At 37.5% G+C, this 15,471-nt stretch overlaps 1 protein-coding gene across 6 annotated transcripts in view; it reads left to right on the top strand.

Annotated features, from left to right (window-relative positions):
* The window catches only part of OXR1 (oxidation resistance 1), a 279,502-nt gene that overhangs the window by 20,757 nt on the left and 243,274 nt on the right, over positions 1-15,471 (top strand). For 4 of the 6 annotated variants that reach the window (XM_067290409.1, XM_067290411.1, XM_067290412.1 and 1 more), the window contains exon 1: positions 8,571-8,616. The exons of 1 other annotated variant lie outside the window; for it this stretch is intronic. In XM_067290409.1, coding sequence (XP_067146510.1) covers positions 8,615-8,616 — 2 coding nt within the window. In that variant the 5' untranslated portion in view covers positions 8,571-8,614. Of the gene's footprint in view, positions 1-931; positions 962-8,570; positions 8,617-15,471 lie in introns of those variants that run through there. One more of the 6 variants, XM_013954678.2, reaches the window with a different exon arrangement.

The following is a 15,471-nucleotide window of genomic DNA, read 5'->3' on the forward strand; positions in this document are numbered from 1 at the left end:
TCTGATTTTTAGGATTATCAAACTGCAATTGAAATGAAGACAGAATGAAGACATCACTTATCTCCTACTTGTCTATTTTCATCTAAATAGTAGTTTAAAAATCCTTAATTGTTTATTCCAGACCACAAAAGTCTCTTCTTTTTCTTTCACTTTGGTGCAAAACATTTTGAAAGATCACTCAACTAATGTCAGAAACATGACTGGTCTGACTGCTGTTGCAGACAAGTGCCTGCTTTACGGGGCTGTTCTCAGGAGGTTAAAACAGAGCTGGTGACCACTATGGGAAACCCCTAGAGCTCATTAGCTGAGCAGGAAAAGAGTCCTTATTTACTCTTGCAGTTCCAGGTGGAAGTTCAGAGGAGAGTCTACACGTTTCATCCTGAAGCTTAGTACCAAAGTTCTTTTTTTAGCCAAAAGGGGCTTATCTTATTACTCTTCTTAGCAGTGATCTCCACCCAGAACTGGAGAAAAACAACATCCCAGAAGGTAAAGGGTGCACACAGTAAACAGACAATTCAGATATTTTCTTGTGCCTTTCCTTTTCAGATGCCTAATGGGATTCTGTTGCTACAGTTTGGCTTTGTGCATCTTGTTAATCTAAAATCATTCTGTTCCCTTTCTCTTAATTCAGATAAAACTAATACAGGGTAATAAAGAACCCCATGGCTCTGTTTTTTCAGAAAGCCATACTGCGTTGTTGAACTACAGTCAATGTCACTTACATTTCTGCCTGGCAGGATGTGCACACTAGTTTTTCACCATCATCTGATGAATAATTCAAGCTTTGTATATTTGGGCACAAATAGGTTCCTCTTTCTATTCTGTTTCAGGTATTACACCATGACTACTACAAGTGATTTCCACATAATCTCAGAATGTCTGAATTCAGCATTTTTTCCAGCAATATCCAACTATGGCACCTGCAAAGTGATTCAGGACATCAGAAGAGTGAAGTGACAGAGTATGTTTTTTTCCAAAATGACAACTTCATCACTATCTCAATAGAATATATGAAAGCATAAATTACCTTTATTACCCTGTGAATGCAAGCATGTATGGGGATCTCTGAGAACAACAGAGCACTCTGACAAAAAAGAGCGCTATTGCATAGCTGAAACAAAATTTCAACACTTGTCAAAGGTTATTTATAAATGTTTGTGCAGGCTTATGAATTCACTACCACTACTACAGTCTTGTAACTAAGAGAGAAATTTGCCTGCACCAATATTACTACAATTGCTTCTCAGTCATAGAGGAAAATTTGGCCCATGCCGATTAATTATACAGATCATCTATAAAAATGACTGTGCTGATAGTATTAAGAACTACAACAATCAAATATGAAATGACGTTACTGTCTCCACAACACTAAATTTAGCTTTTCTGTTACAAACATATGAAAGTGAAAAAATTAACACCTGAAGAAGATAATGAGCAATTCGACAAAAAAAAAACAAAAAAACCCCCCTGTCTACTCATCACTTTTATTCAAGTTACTCAGTATACATGTCAACATAACCCAAAAGATCTGAACTGTGAACTGGAATGTTTCAAGGTCAATCCTTCCCAAACAGGATTTTAGCAGGAGTTAAATTAATTGGAAGAGAACGAAGGGTTTTGCCCCATGCCTGTAATCTGTTTATTTCACTGGCAAGTACAGTAGAGCTACTTGAAATTTGCAAAACCAAGGAGTAACACAAAATACTATTGTGCAAAAACTTAGTTTATGCAAGTAATTTTTTTCCCCACATGTGGCTTGTCACCCCACAGGAAAACAAACACAAAACATTTCTTCCTATTCATCCCACAACTGAAGTGTTCAAGGGCTTGTATCACAGAACCAGTGCTCTGTTCTAACCTCCTCTCACTGCTCTACCCACAAAAATACATTTGGATCCCTTCCAAATGGATCACCAGAAAAAGTACTGCAGCAGAAAAAGCCTTATATGCTGTTAGAACTGACACGTAAAATCCAGATTAGTACCCTTGATGGCATATATGTCCGGTCTATTGCAGCTTAGTTCCACATTAGCAATTAGCCAGAAGGTAAAAGCACAAAAAATACATATGGATACAATTTTATTAAATATAAATATAAACATGCTATGTCTGCTTCTCTATTGATGAACAGAAGTTAGGAATATTCTTCACACATGGCTCCAAGCTGTTTGTAAGATATTGTCTGACCCTCCAGTAAGACATGTAAAGAACCTTTCTTTCACCACCTGTTGGTTTCTGGAGGAAAATTATCCAGCTTCCATATGTTAAAATGAAGTCAGTCAGTCAAAGTCTGTCTCTTATGGTTCTGTTCTAGACTGAAGATCCTTCTGAAGAAACTTCTAATGGAAATGTAAAGTAGCTTGGTTTCAAGAAGAAAGCACAGCTGTTACGTACAGTTTTATTGGGTTTAGGCCATAAGGTCCACAGTAAAGACTTTTAACGGTAGTATCTGTTAGCAGGAAAGGATCAGAACTATAACCTCCAAACATGGATAATTTGTGAGAGCAGGAAAAAAATTACAAAGCTCAGGTGTGAATTTCAATTTAGTACTTCCCTCAAATAGATGGAACCACAGTCTCCTGTCTCTCATTCTAGTGGTTAATACCATAATTCAAACTCAGAATTAAATTTTGTTCTTGTAGCTCACCTCTAAATGACCACAGTGTTGAGTCATACTTTTGATAGTGGGCATGCAGATTATTGTAATTTTTCAAGTGTTCTCCCAGTAGTCCCACATAAATTATCTTTCTCAATCAGTAATTTTGACCAAAAAGTGTAAAAACTAGGTTGACCTATTAGCAGTCCTAAAACTGTACATCCATTACGGCCTAAAGATTTAAGAAAAAAACATTTGCAGGGACGGGTTAGATTATTTAGATGGAAAAAAGAGACGTTCTGAGGTATGTGGTCATTTTATATCCTTTGTTGAAATTTATAAGTACATACTTCAGGGTCATGTGCCTTTAAAGAATGGATTGTTGTATTGTATAAATGCAAATCCTCATTTGCACAAGGTCAAACTTTTTGCTCATTCAAAGTGATGTATATGCTTTATGGAGCTATAGATGTACACTCTCTTCAACATCAAGAGCCTGGCTAAGACAATATCCCCCCAAAAAGTAACACAAAAGAGCAGTTAACAGAAACAGGAACTTTATTTAAATATGACATATTAAGGAATGATCAACAAAATGTTGCAGTAGTTTTGTCTTAGCTATGATGATCCACCAGCCGAATGCAGACAACCGGTTCTTGGGTTTCTCGTAAGTGCTCTTGCACAGCTCAATAGCTGTGTATTTGGAAATACACATCTTAGAGGGCCATAGACCGAAGTTCTTTGGAAATAATGTTGCATTCCTTACATAAGATTGAGAAGCCAATGTTTAGCTTGGTTTCTTTAGAAAACATATTGTCATTTTACCTCCCTTTATCGGCTAGAGAGGTATTTATATACAGATAACAGAGCACCAAGAACAGACTGGAAGAGGAAGTAATAGCTGCCATTCGAGTTAATCAGTTAAGTGCACCTTAAGAATAAACAAATTTGCAGGCTTCAGATGTACTGCAGCTCAGAAAAATAGTCATAATCATTAATTTATCACAATTCAACTTTTATTAAGTAGAATAGGAATCTTTCTAAATAGGAACACATGACAAAATGCTAGTGCTTTAAAATTGCAACAGTCCAGAACTCCAAACAAACTTGAGTAATTTAATCCTGGCATGGAAACTGAATGCTTGGTGCACTGAAATTTGTGTCATGTGTCTACTGTGTGAGGATGGTGGTATACAGTGTCAGGTACAAGCACTTGGAAAACTACAAGCTGCTTACATCAGCTTTATTGCCTTACACCATCCCAGTGTTAAGCCCTTTGTATTTCAGTAGACTGGCATAATTTATGTTAATTTACCCATCAAAAGGCTCCAAGTTTTTTTCGGACTATCCTTCAAAATTCTTCTAATAACCATGTGCTTACATGAAGGGAATATATTAACATATGCATTAAAGCCCATTAGTGACTGCTTTTGCCTCATACAGTATAAATCTGGCTCATTTTGGCAAATGCAAATTGATTAAGTCACCTTGAAAATACTTACAGACCCTAGAGAAAAAAAGAAAAAAAAAAGATACTGTGCTTGACACAGTACATCATTTAAAGCCAAATTCTGCCACTAATTTTTTATGCTAGAGTCCTATTGATTTATATGGAGATGTGCATGTGAAAAAACTAAAAACAGAAAACCGACCTAAACATGATCCAGTTTTACAATACAGAAAGCACAGGTACAAATCACAAGATTGTTTTCTAAAGACACCAATCTGACTAACAAACAAGCACATGGCCAGAAAAGGGAAAAAACAGGTCTTATGAGCTTGGGTGTGTGAAACACCTAATATATTTTAAAATGTATATTACAAAATTCTTCCATATCTTTCACAATTATTTAAGTCATATTATTGTTGAAGCTGAGAGCCTAATGATTTCTCCCTCAGAAATATCTAAGTATGGAAGTGGAACAAATACAGGAATACAAAAATTTAGGATTTTTTTTTTATTTTTTCTTTGATTCATTCAGATAAACAGCAAATGAGACAGGTACTTTTGCCATAGTGAGCTGTAATTAAAACAGGGAAGAAGAATTAGAAATCAGAAAGCAATTAGAAGTTATAAAAAAAATTTAGAACTGATGCTGGGGATCCTTTGCACATTTCATTGAAATGGGACGATTCCCATTCTATCCATGTCAACTGTCAGATTTCCTCAAAACTTCATTTATGGTGATTTCAGCTGAAGAAAGTCCAGTGGGCTCCAATCAGTGGTCTTTTATGTTCCCCACAGGAGATCATGTTGGATGACATAAAATACTTTTGTCTTCCTTTGGGAAATTAATTTCTACCACCCATTGCTGTATCTTCTTACTCTTCCTTTGGGTATACTTGAGAAACAAAAATTGTCAGAAGTGAATGAAGAAATAAAAAGGGATTGTGAAGAACAGTAACAAGCTTACATTCTGTCTGTGATCTGGTTTCAGAACACATCTCTATAAAGGACTCCAAAAATTTTGGGAAACAAATTGAAGGAATTTTTGGAAAATATCTTGAGAGCATCTTTTTTGTATATCTGTTAGTAGGGCTGTATATTTGCAGTACCTCTACTGTAAAGCTTCACTCAGGTCAAGCCTGACCTCTAGATATGATTAAGTTTTGCTCAAAACTTACAGCAGCATTGACCAAGGGCAAAACAGGAGGTGGTGACAAAACTAAGGAGAGCCAATTTGGTGTTCACAGTGCAACACTCTTGCACCGAACTAGATATGCAGATACTTTCTGGTTACATTTCATCACCACATGAGGCTCCTTGCAAACACTGAGAGCTCCTTCCAGCCATGCAGCTTCTCCACCTGGACAACACCATCTGCTGCCACCATCACTACATCCACCCATTTTGCACACCTCCGCTAATGCTGTTGGAGACAATGTACGTAGGTTAGTCTTCAAGCAGACAAGAAGTAACACAAAGCTGTATTCCCCTTATGAAGTGAAAGGAAAAGCATCACGCCAAAAATCAAGACCACTTGTATCTTACTTCTGTTTTCCTTGTTCTTTGCCATGCTTATCTGCTCTCCACTACTTATACGTGGCAATGATTAGGAGACCTGTCAGATCTCTTTTCCCATGGTCACACTAGCACTACAAGGAATTTTTTCCCCTGCTGCAGAGACATCCTAATTCATAAGACTGATTATAATTTGATGAGGACAGCACATCTTGGGAGTACTAGGCAACAATTCCCTATATACTGTGGCTACTATTTCCACAAAGTAAAGAACCACAGGTGAGCAAGTGTCCAAAAAGAGGATACAAACAGCTTTATATGGTCTTTAGCTATGTGTTCACATAGCAGTTCTTCCCGCCAAGGCTCCTAAACCACACAGAGAACAGGAAGGACAGTGTTTACTGAATAAGCAGTTAGAGGATCCAGTACTTATTATCTGTGTCATTGAATCCATGGCCTTACTGCACACTATTACTTAACCCGTGCTAATATGCCAGAAGTATTAATTTTCTCAGGGGCCTCTCAGGTGATCATCACTACAATATCAGAGTATTTCACCAGCATTAATAAACTTATCTTCTCACATCCTCACAACATGCTGTATTGTGCAGCTAGTACTGCCTTCATTTTACAGATACAGCATTTGAAGCACAGAGAATAATGTTAAATGGAAAAGTCTTCATTTACTTTGGGTAACCAGGCAGATTCAGTTTTAATGCTTCTGACATTTGTGGGGCTTAAAATATAAATTTAAAATGATAAATAAGTGAAAGAGGTAGGGGGTTGTGCAGCCATAGAACAATGAAGTGAAACACCCGTGACAATGGGCTTCCCTGAATCACAACAGCAGAGCAAGAATCAGAAACCTTGGATTCCTTCTAAACTCGACATGTCGAGGCCTACCCTCGTAAGAAGCAGACTCTGCTACTTTTGTTTCTTTCCACCTGCCCAATACCCTTGTCAGCTTCCCTCAGCCCCATTCAGTTCTACGTTCCAGTCACCATTACCACTCTCTGACAACCTCATCCTAGTTCTGATTTTCATACCAACCAACACTAAGATTTGTCCAGGCATCCCACCCAAGTCCTAATCTGATCCAAAGCCTCTCTCTCATGGTCTTCAAATCCAAGTACAGCTCTTCTTACTTAGTCAGGATGTTTCCTCATGTTACCTAAACTTCAGCACATCCTAGTGCCTCAATGCTACAAGGACTCTAAGAACACAAACAACATATCCAAAAAAATCTCATTTTTAGCAACCACTACTTCTGCAGCTCTTGTCAGCTGAGAAGAAAAAAATGCTGAAGTTCTGCTTGACCCTGTCTTCTTGTATATGAACGCATTCAGGTGAAAACTCTGCCCTCTGAGAACCTTGAGTGCAGGGATGCTATGAATGGGAAGCTGTGCCTGGAGGTAGATTCGCAGAGGTAATGCAGCACAGTGAAACTGCTACTGCTTTAGACCCAAAACTTCAGATCTATCCAGAGCATAAAGCAAGTCCAAGGTTACACTCGGAAAATATGTAAGGCAGCTATTATGGCAGCAGTACCAGAGAAAATTTTACATTCAAACCCTCAGATTCGATAGATCTGTATTAATTTGAGATAATAATTTGGAGCTAAAAATAAAACACACACTTTAATTCCTTAGAAAGAGCTGAATGTGTGGCCCTCTAGAACAATTAAATACACTCCGTGTCCATTATAATCAGCTTACAGTGTGGATGCACAGCATAAAGGAAGACATTGGGAAATAATAAGTGGAGAAGTGATTGAGCAGTAAAACTTTGATAAATCTGTTAGTCCCACTTTAAACCTTCACTTATAAACCTTTACTTTCATTTACATAGCTCGCTATTCTACTGTTTCCATTCTAGAGAGTTAGATGACTGGCTTGGTGGATGATGGGAGAGCAGCGGATGTTGTTTACATTGACTTTAGTAAGGCTTTTAACTCTGTTGCCCATCACATTCTCATAGACAAGCTGATGAAGGATGGGCTAGAAGTGGTCACTGAGGTGGACTGAAAACTGGATGAGCTGCTGGGCTCAGAGATCTGTGATCAGTGGCACAAAGTCCAGCTGGAGGCAAGGCACTGGTGCTGTCCCCCAGTGATTGATACTGGGGTTAATACTGTTTAGGATCTTCATTAATGAGCTGGATGATGGGACCAAATGCTCTCTCAGCAAGTTTGAAGATGATACAAAAGTGGGAGGAGTGATACACCAGATACACTTATAGACCAGAGGACTGTGCTGCCATTCAGAGGGATCTCAACAGGCTGGAGAGATGGGCAGAGAGCTCGACAAAGGGAAGGGCAAAGTCCTGCATCTGGGGAGGAACAACTCCCTGCTGGAGGCTGACTGGCTGAAAAGCAGCTTTGCAGAGAACGCCCCAGGGTCCCAGTGGACAACAAGTTGACCATGAGCCAGCAATGCACCCTTCCCGCAAAGAAGGCCAGCGACATCCTGGGCTGCATTAGGTAGAGTGTTGCCAGCAGATCAACGGTAGTGATCCTTCCCCTCCGCTCAGCACACAGGTGAGGCCACACCTGGAGTGCTGTGTCCAGTGCTGGGCTCCCCAGCACACGAGAGACACGGACATACTGGAGTGAGTTCAGCAAAGGGCCACAAACATGACTGAGCAACTGGAGCATCACTCATATGAGGAGAGACAGAGAGCTGGGACTGTTCAGCCTGGAGAACAGAAGGCTTAAGCAGGATATGATCAATGTTGTAAATACCTGATGGGTCAGCGTAAAGAAGATGGAGCCAGATTCTTCTCAGTGGTGCCCAAAGACAGGACAAGAAGTAATGGGCACAAATTGAAAGACAGGAGATTCCATCGGAACAAAGAAAACACTTTTTTGCTGTGAGGGTGGCTGAACACTGGAGCAGGTTGTGGAGTCTCCATCCTTGGAGATACTCAAAACCCATCAGGACATGATCCTGGGCAATGTGCTCTTAACTGACCATGCTTGAGCAGGGAGTCGGACCAGATGATCTCCAGAGGTCCCTTCCAACCTCCACTATTCTGTGATTCTGTGATAGTTGAGCCCAATGTCTGTGCATGTTTTTAGTTTTGGGGTATTCCTCTCTTTTTATCTTTATTTTTTTTCTTATTTTATAAAGAAATTTAAAGGGGGCTTCTAAGAATTTTCTCTTCTATGAGAGCTGAGATTATTTTGTAACTCTTACCAACTCATCATATATTATTTTATGCTTAGAAAAAAAAAAAAGTAGAACTTGGTCTGTTGGTCTTTAGAAGTTAAAAATCACAATATGACTGCAGCCAGCATTCTTCAAAACAGGACCAGGGAGAGAGAAGTTAATGAAGAATAAGCCTTAGGAGTCAGAATCCTATATGAGCCTTTTCTGTTATGATAAATTCTCCTTGACTTCAGCTGTGCATGCTGGGATGATAGCTGTACACAGTATTTTCAAATTTTGTGTTAAGAAGTGGAATACTTCAGCCATTCACAAAGATTTAAGTGTGACCTCTGGTCTAAAGAGCTTTTCACCAGTTCTTACAGATCTTGCCAAAAAGGATTTAGATTGACACAGTTTACAGTCTACAGCACTTTTAGTTCAGAATCCAGTTGAGAAATTGCTTTATGGTCAACTTTGTTCTTGAAAAAGAGCAGAATTGGAAAACATGGCAGAAATTGACACTAATATATATAAATAGTGAAATGAAAATAAGATGTTGTAAATATTTTACATCAACTCTTATATGTCTGTTTGTATCGACTGTTACATTGCTCTTTCAAATGGCAGGACTAAGAAAAAAACCCAACACCTTAAATGAATGACAGCTGAACCACTACAGTGATTACCATTAAAAGGATTTTTTAATGTTGATAATACAGGAGTGAACAGTAGAAATGCCAGACAATTAGGTAAGACTTTTAATAAGTAAACTTTCTGAAAAAAGACATTTGTAATACATTCAGGAAAATTTCCATTACCAGATCTTGGGCTGTATTCTTCAATAGACTAATGACGAAGCATAAATACCCTTCACATTGTATTGAATAAATATCATTCTCTTTTTATTTTCAAGCACTTTCAAGTGAAAGTGCTTGAATGTATCTATTTAATAAGAAATTAATATGCTAAATTACTATTTTATATCCTTCTGTACAGTCAAATGACATCTTTTCTCTAATTTTACATAGATGTAATTATCACAGGAACTGTAGTTAAAATGAAAATTGGTATCATATAATTAGTTTAAAAGTTGAAGCAGGAAAAACTATGTATTTTGAAGTTGAATTTGCTGCTACTATGTTCTGCAGTGTCTGCGGTGGGGTAGAAAGAAAATTGTAATGCCTCTTTTTGTTCTGATAGCTAATGAAGTCAGGTATGTGCTTGACATATTCTGCTTTGTCTATCGAGGTCATTCTTCCTAGTACTTACTCTGCTGCCTTTTGAATTAGTCCAGATGACTACAGCTAAAACTCATCTCTATTTCTTCATCTTCCAAAAGTTTCTATTTTTATTTTGGCTGCCTAGAGATTCAGGTCTGTATAATTCTGTTCCCTATTTCTTGGCAGTAGTTCATCAAGCTTAGCTGATTTTATTTTTTTTCTAAGGAAGGACTTTTATCTCTTACAAAATATAATGCTTGGAAAATACTGGACCAAGTTTATAATATCACTATAGTTCATGATAGTGAAAAAGAGTATAGGAAAGATAGCAGTTCATCTGCTTTGGTACCAGGAATTGTTTCATCTCTCCATGTCTTCATCTCTTACCTGTGGAATTACTTATCATTCCTACAGTCCTCTGCTCCGGCAACTTATATTTTATCTGTAGCGTAGCAAATGATATATAGAGATCTGATACATAATGTCTTAAATGGATTGTAGTCAGACACAAGTAAGAATTTGTTTTCTAAACTTTCGATTTTATTAAATTATTCATGTAGGATATACAGTCAGAGAGATTACCTCTTTTCTGTGTTGACTGATTAAGACCTGCCTTTCAGGATTTGAACTAAGTTTAAATGGGCTACAAACATTTCTTAAAGGTTTTAAACTGTCTTTTGTGATAATTTTGAAAATTATTACCTAAGTAGTATCTTTGGCATTACAGCCTTTTTAAGAAAATACTGTTCCAGCATTCACAGCTCCTCTGCTTGAGCCAGTGCAACTATTTATTGTTTGAGCTGCACTGTAAATGACATGATTGAAAAGGTCTGGGTTAATAAAAAAGTTTCCAAAATAAATACTGTATTTTAAAGGATTCTGTTGTGTGTGTGGTGGTGTTTTCTTAGAATCTGAATCATTTCAAGCTCTGTGGTTTACAGTGCAGTCCTATATGCTTTTTTATTGGTACAATTAAAGGGACAGCAAACAGGGACAGGAGTTAGAAGGTAGCATGGGTCTGAAGAGAATGAGACTTCTTTAGATACTGGAGAAAATTTGTCATCACACTATGCCTAAAAGCAGCAGACTGCCGGCTGCAAATGGTGTTAGCTTCTTCAGCTTTGAGGAACATTAAGTTCATCACCTTTTGTGGCTACATGGGAGATTCTTGATTTTGGGGGGGGAAAGAGGGGTGGGTAAATATCAACATCTTTACATCTCTTGTAGGCTTTATCACTCTGTAAATAAAGAAGAAATAAATTCTGATCAATCCTGGTTACTCGCTGTGAGAGTCTTTTCAGTGTGCATGCTGTTTTCTGTTCATGTGCACATTCATTGCTTAATTAATAATAAATAATCGGATCGTCCAGCAATTGTGTCTAGAGAAGGAGAAGGAGAGTCTTTTTTTTTTCTTGCCTCTAACATATTTCCTAGGAACTCCGATTTTAAGATGATCTAGATGAGGTAGAGGAATGTCCCTTTATCCTGAAATCATAGGAAAGGCAGCTGTGTGCGCAGCCGTGAGGATGAAGGAGGGCAAAATACTCAGGAGAGATGGCTGTTTTTTTCTGTCTCATTTAAAAATCAATACATTTCTTTAGAATACTCATAGAGAGCATGCTAAGAAATTTCCTCTTTCCTAGTAGAGTAGTTAGGATTTACCTTGAATTACATACAGGCAAAGATAGATGATCTAATGAGGAATGAGTGATAGAGCACACCTGCATCACAATTTTGTATATACTCTATGGATTTTGTGGCAGAAGCTCCACTTAGCTATGAAACAGAGAAAGAAGCATATATGGTATTATTCAGTGTAGGCAAAGAAAAGAAAAAAAAAAGAAAGCAAATGGAAAAGAAGGATATCCTGAGGCTTTGGTGGTCATATTATTATTTTAAAGAATGAAAAATGGAGTTTTAAGAACACAGGATGAAAGAAAAATTATGTGTGAGGTCACCTGAGCTGTCACTTAGATGAAGAGGCAAACTGGTAATTCTTTTTTGTTGTCTTTGTCCTAAGACCAGAAATATTTGTCTTTATTTTGCAAGAACGAAATATCTGTCATGGAAACTGTATAATTCAAGGGAAGAGCATACAACAGTCATAATTTAATTAATTTGTAAAGAAAAAAACTAGAAGTGTAAGAAGATTAAATTAACAGGATTACAAATATAATCTTAGCAGACAATAGTATTAGATCTTTGACAACTATATGGTTGCTGTAAAAGGCTGTTGACAGATGAAGTATTCATCACAACCAAATATATGCATTTAAATTTATATATTTCTAAAATACTTTCCCCTCAAGGAACAGAAAAACTTATTAATGAAAAAAAATACAGGATTAATATTTCTAAATGGCCATAATGCTAGTGACCCTTGTAATTTACAGTAAACAAAATGAATTATTTATTAAACTGCTGATACTGAACTGACCTTTGATCATCAACGTTGAAGTTTTAATTTACATTTCAAATACATCAGTATTTACATTAGCATTTCATTTGTCTCCATTTGCACAGGATTTCATTTTATTGGCTCGTTTATTTTCACATCATTTAGTTGCTTAAGAAGCCACTAATCAGTTAGCTTCAAAAGCTGTCAAACTAAAACTTAAAAATGTTTAATTGAATTTTAAAGTATATTTTCTTCAAGTGTTAAGATAATTAAGCAAAACAGGAAAAAAATCAAGTTAGGCTAGATGTTATGGATGAATATAGATGTTACAGAGAATAAATGCCTTGCTTGTTTGGGTAGGGTTTGAAAAAATAAACTATTTCTTTTCATTTTGAAATACATAGTTGACAGTGTTTCACAGAACTTAAGGCCAGAAGTAATCAGTCTCACTGTTTGTATTTACAGACCATTACATTTCTTCTGGTTAACCCTGTATGATCCTAGTGTCTTCAACTAGACATAGCTTGCATTTGCTGAAACATAGCACTTGCTGTAAAATAGTTTTTCATACTGCTTATTCCTTATTTTTTTACACTGTTGTGAAGTACTCCAAAATTTAGGTGGCATTTTCTTGGCATTGGGTGGAATTACTCAAAAGGCCCCAAATGGATCTTAAGTAGTATTTAGAAAAATAAATGTAATGTAGTTAGCGTGTGATTTAGCTGAGTACAGGAAAGTCCTTGGGTAGTAATCTTTTGGATGGGCCCATCAACATGTGAATATGAAGAACTTAGAGCAAAGTATTCGTTAAATGTTGTATGTGCATTTTGTTACCTGCTCCCGAAGTTTAAATAATATTTTAGATCATTAGGTTCTTTTTATATTATTAGTAATTTTTTAAAGTTGCTTATGATTAGTGAAATACAGCAGTAACTGATTTCTGTAGTTAGAGGAATTTTGTTTCCACTGAGTGATTGCTTTGGGGCAAGAACAAAATTAGGAATATTTCTTGTTCTCTTAACACTTCACTAGTCTGTTGATTTGTTTCTGAGCAGTCTTTTTTCCATGGATGGTCTGAATTAACTGACTGCCAAGTCTGACTGAGAATTTTCCTTTGTGTGTTACCATAACCATAGTGCTTAAAATGAGCCATCACATATTGTCTTTTTTGTAGCACTGTGTCAAAGCTTTCCTGAAGTACAAGTAAACTATTGCTTCATCCCCATTGGCTGTCATTGTCACTTCATCAGACCTTAAGTAGGCATGACCTGGTTTGTATAAATCCTTGTTCATTTTTACTTGGCCAAGTATTGAACCAGAGTTCTTTCTATCTCTTTTTTTCTGCATTTTATTTTTCTTCTCCTCCTGTTTGTTCTTGCAAAAACTTTGTAGAATTGTGATGCCCCTGAAGCTTTTTTTATACAGGTGTTCCCAGTATTATGGATACTGGAGTCATTCCCTTTCCATCTTTTAGGTTATTTCTTTTGAACTGCTAAAATTCTATGTAGCTACAAGATCTTTTCCATTGATGTACAGTTCTTTTATTACAAAGGTATAACAATTCTCAGGATTTGGATTCAGTTCCTGTTTTGTGATGCAGATTTCCCTCTTTCTATGGAAAACAGTTTGTCCTGTTCTTACTTTTCAAAATTTACTGTGCATACTAGCCTTCATTTCCACTGGTCTTGCCTGATAAACTTATTACCTCCTCCTAGATTTCAATATCCTTCAACTGCCCTAAGTCATGTTTGTATTTTGATATATTTTGTCCCTGCTTGTTGCTTTTAGTCCTGTAGATAAGTATACTGGATCTGGTCTCTTCTGAGAAAAAATTAATATAATTTGTTCTTCTAATCTTTCAGAACTGTAATTGTTAAGCATTCTCTTAAGGCCATTTCCTAAAAAAATAAAAAAGTGTCAGTAGTTATCCTATCATCACACATGTACCCACATTGTATTTTAATTATCCCAATGACTTCAGCTGTCATTTTACATGCCCTTTTAATTTTTTTCCTTCTTTATACACAGAATCATAGATTCACAGGATAGGATCATAGGTTTAAGTTGGAGGGAACCTCAGGAGGTCTCTAGTCGAACCTGCTCAAAGCAGTCCTTATATGTGTCTCCTTAAAAAGGAGTCCTAAAAAATGTCTCCTTATATCCAGTTGGAGCCTTTCTTGTTTCAGTTTATGCCTGTTCTCTCCCATCCTCCCACCATGTATAACTGTGAAGAGCCTGGCTCCTTCTCCTCGATAACCTCCTCGTAGGTACTGCAAGGTGCTGTTAGGCCCCCACAGCCACCCCGTCTCCAGGCTGACCAAGGCCAGGTCCCTCAGCCTCTCCTCACAGAGCTCCAGCCCCGACCATCTTGGGGGCCCTCTGCTGAATTCGCTCCAGTGTATCAATGTCTCTCTTGTACTGGGGGGCAGAACTGGATGCAGGATTCCAGAAATGGTTTAATAAGTGTTGAATAAAAGGGGTAATCCCTTCGCTCAATCTGCTGGCTGTGCTGTTGTTAATAGAGCCCAAGGTTGGCCACCTTGCTGCCAGGGCACACTGCTGGCTCATGGCCAGCTTGCTGCCCACCAGGGCCCAAAGGCCTTCCCAGCCTGTCCCACTGCTGGGGGTTCTTCCTTTCCAGCTACAGGACTTTGCTTTTACCCTTGCTGAATTTTGTAAGGTTCCTGTCAGACCGCTCCTCCAGCCTAGGTCTCTGGATGGCAGCCCTGCCCTTGAGCCTCTCAGCTGGTCCTCCATAATTTGGTGTCATCTGCACACTTGATGACAGTGCAGTCCATCACTTCCTCCAGATCACTGATAAAGAACTTCTCTTGTATTTCTGTACAAACATTTGTATGCCATATTTCTTGCTGTCATACAACCCTTTCTTAACAGAAAAGGTTTTTACTCTGATACTCTGTACTTAGATTTGCATGGGTTTGAATAATCAGTGCAAATCTCATTAAATTATCCTTAAATATATCTGGTGTAAATTAAAAGTTTTACTAAGGTTTTTGTGCCAGTGTTACTGTGTAAAATGGCATCTTTAAGATGTATCATTTTAGAAGTCACATGGCTATTAAGAAACTTCTTATTTTGGAAGTCATAGTCTTCACAAAGTAACTCCTAGCAGATAAATGGTATTTCTC

Source organism: Apteryx mantelli, chromosome 2, assembly GCF_036417845.1.
Source record: "Apteryx mantelli isolate bAptMan1 chromosome 2, bAptMan1.hap1, whole genome shotgun sequence".
NCBI classification, from domain to species: Eukaryota; Metazoa; Chordata; class Aves; order Apterygiformes; family Apterygidae; genus Apteryx; species Apteryx mantelli.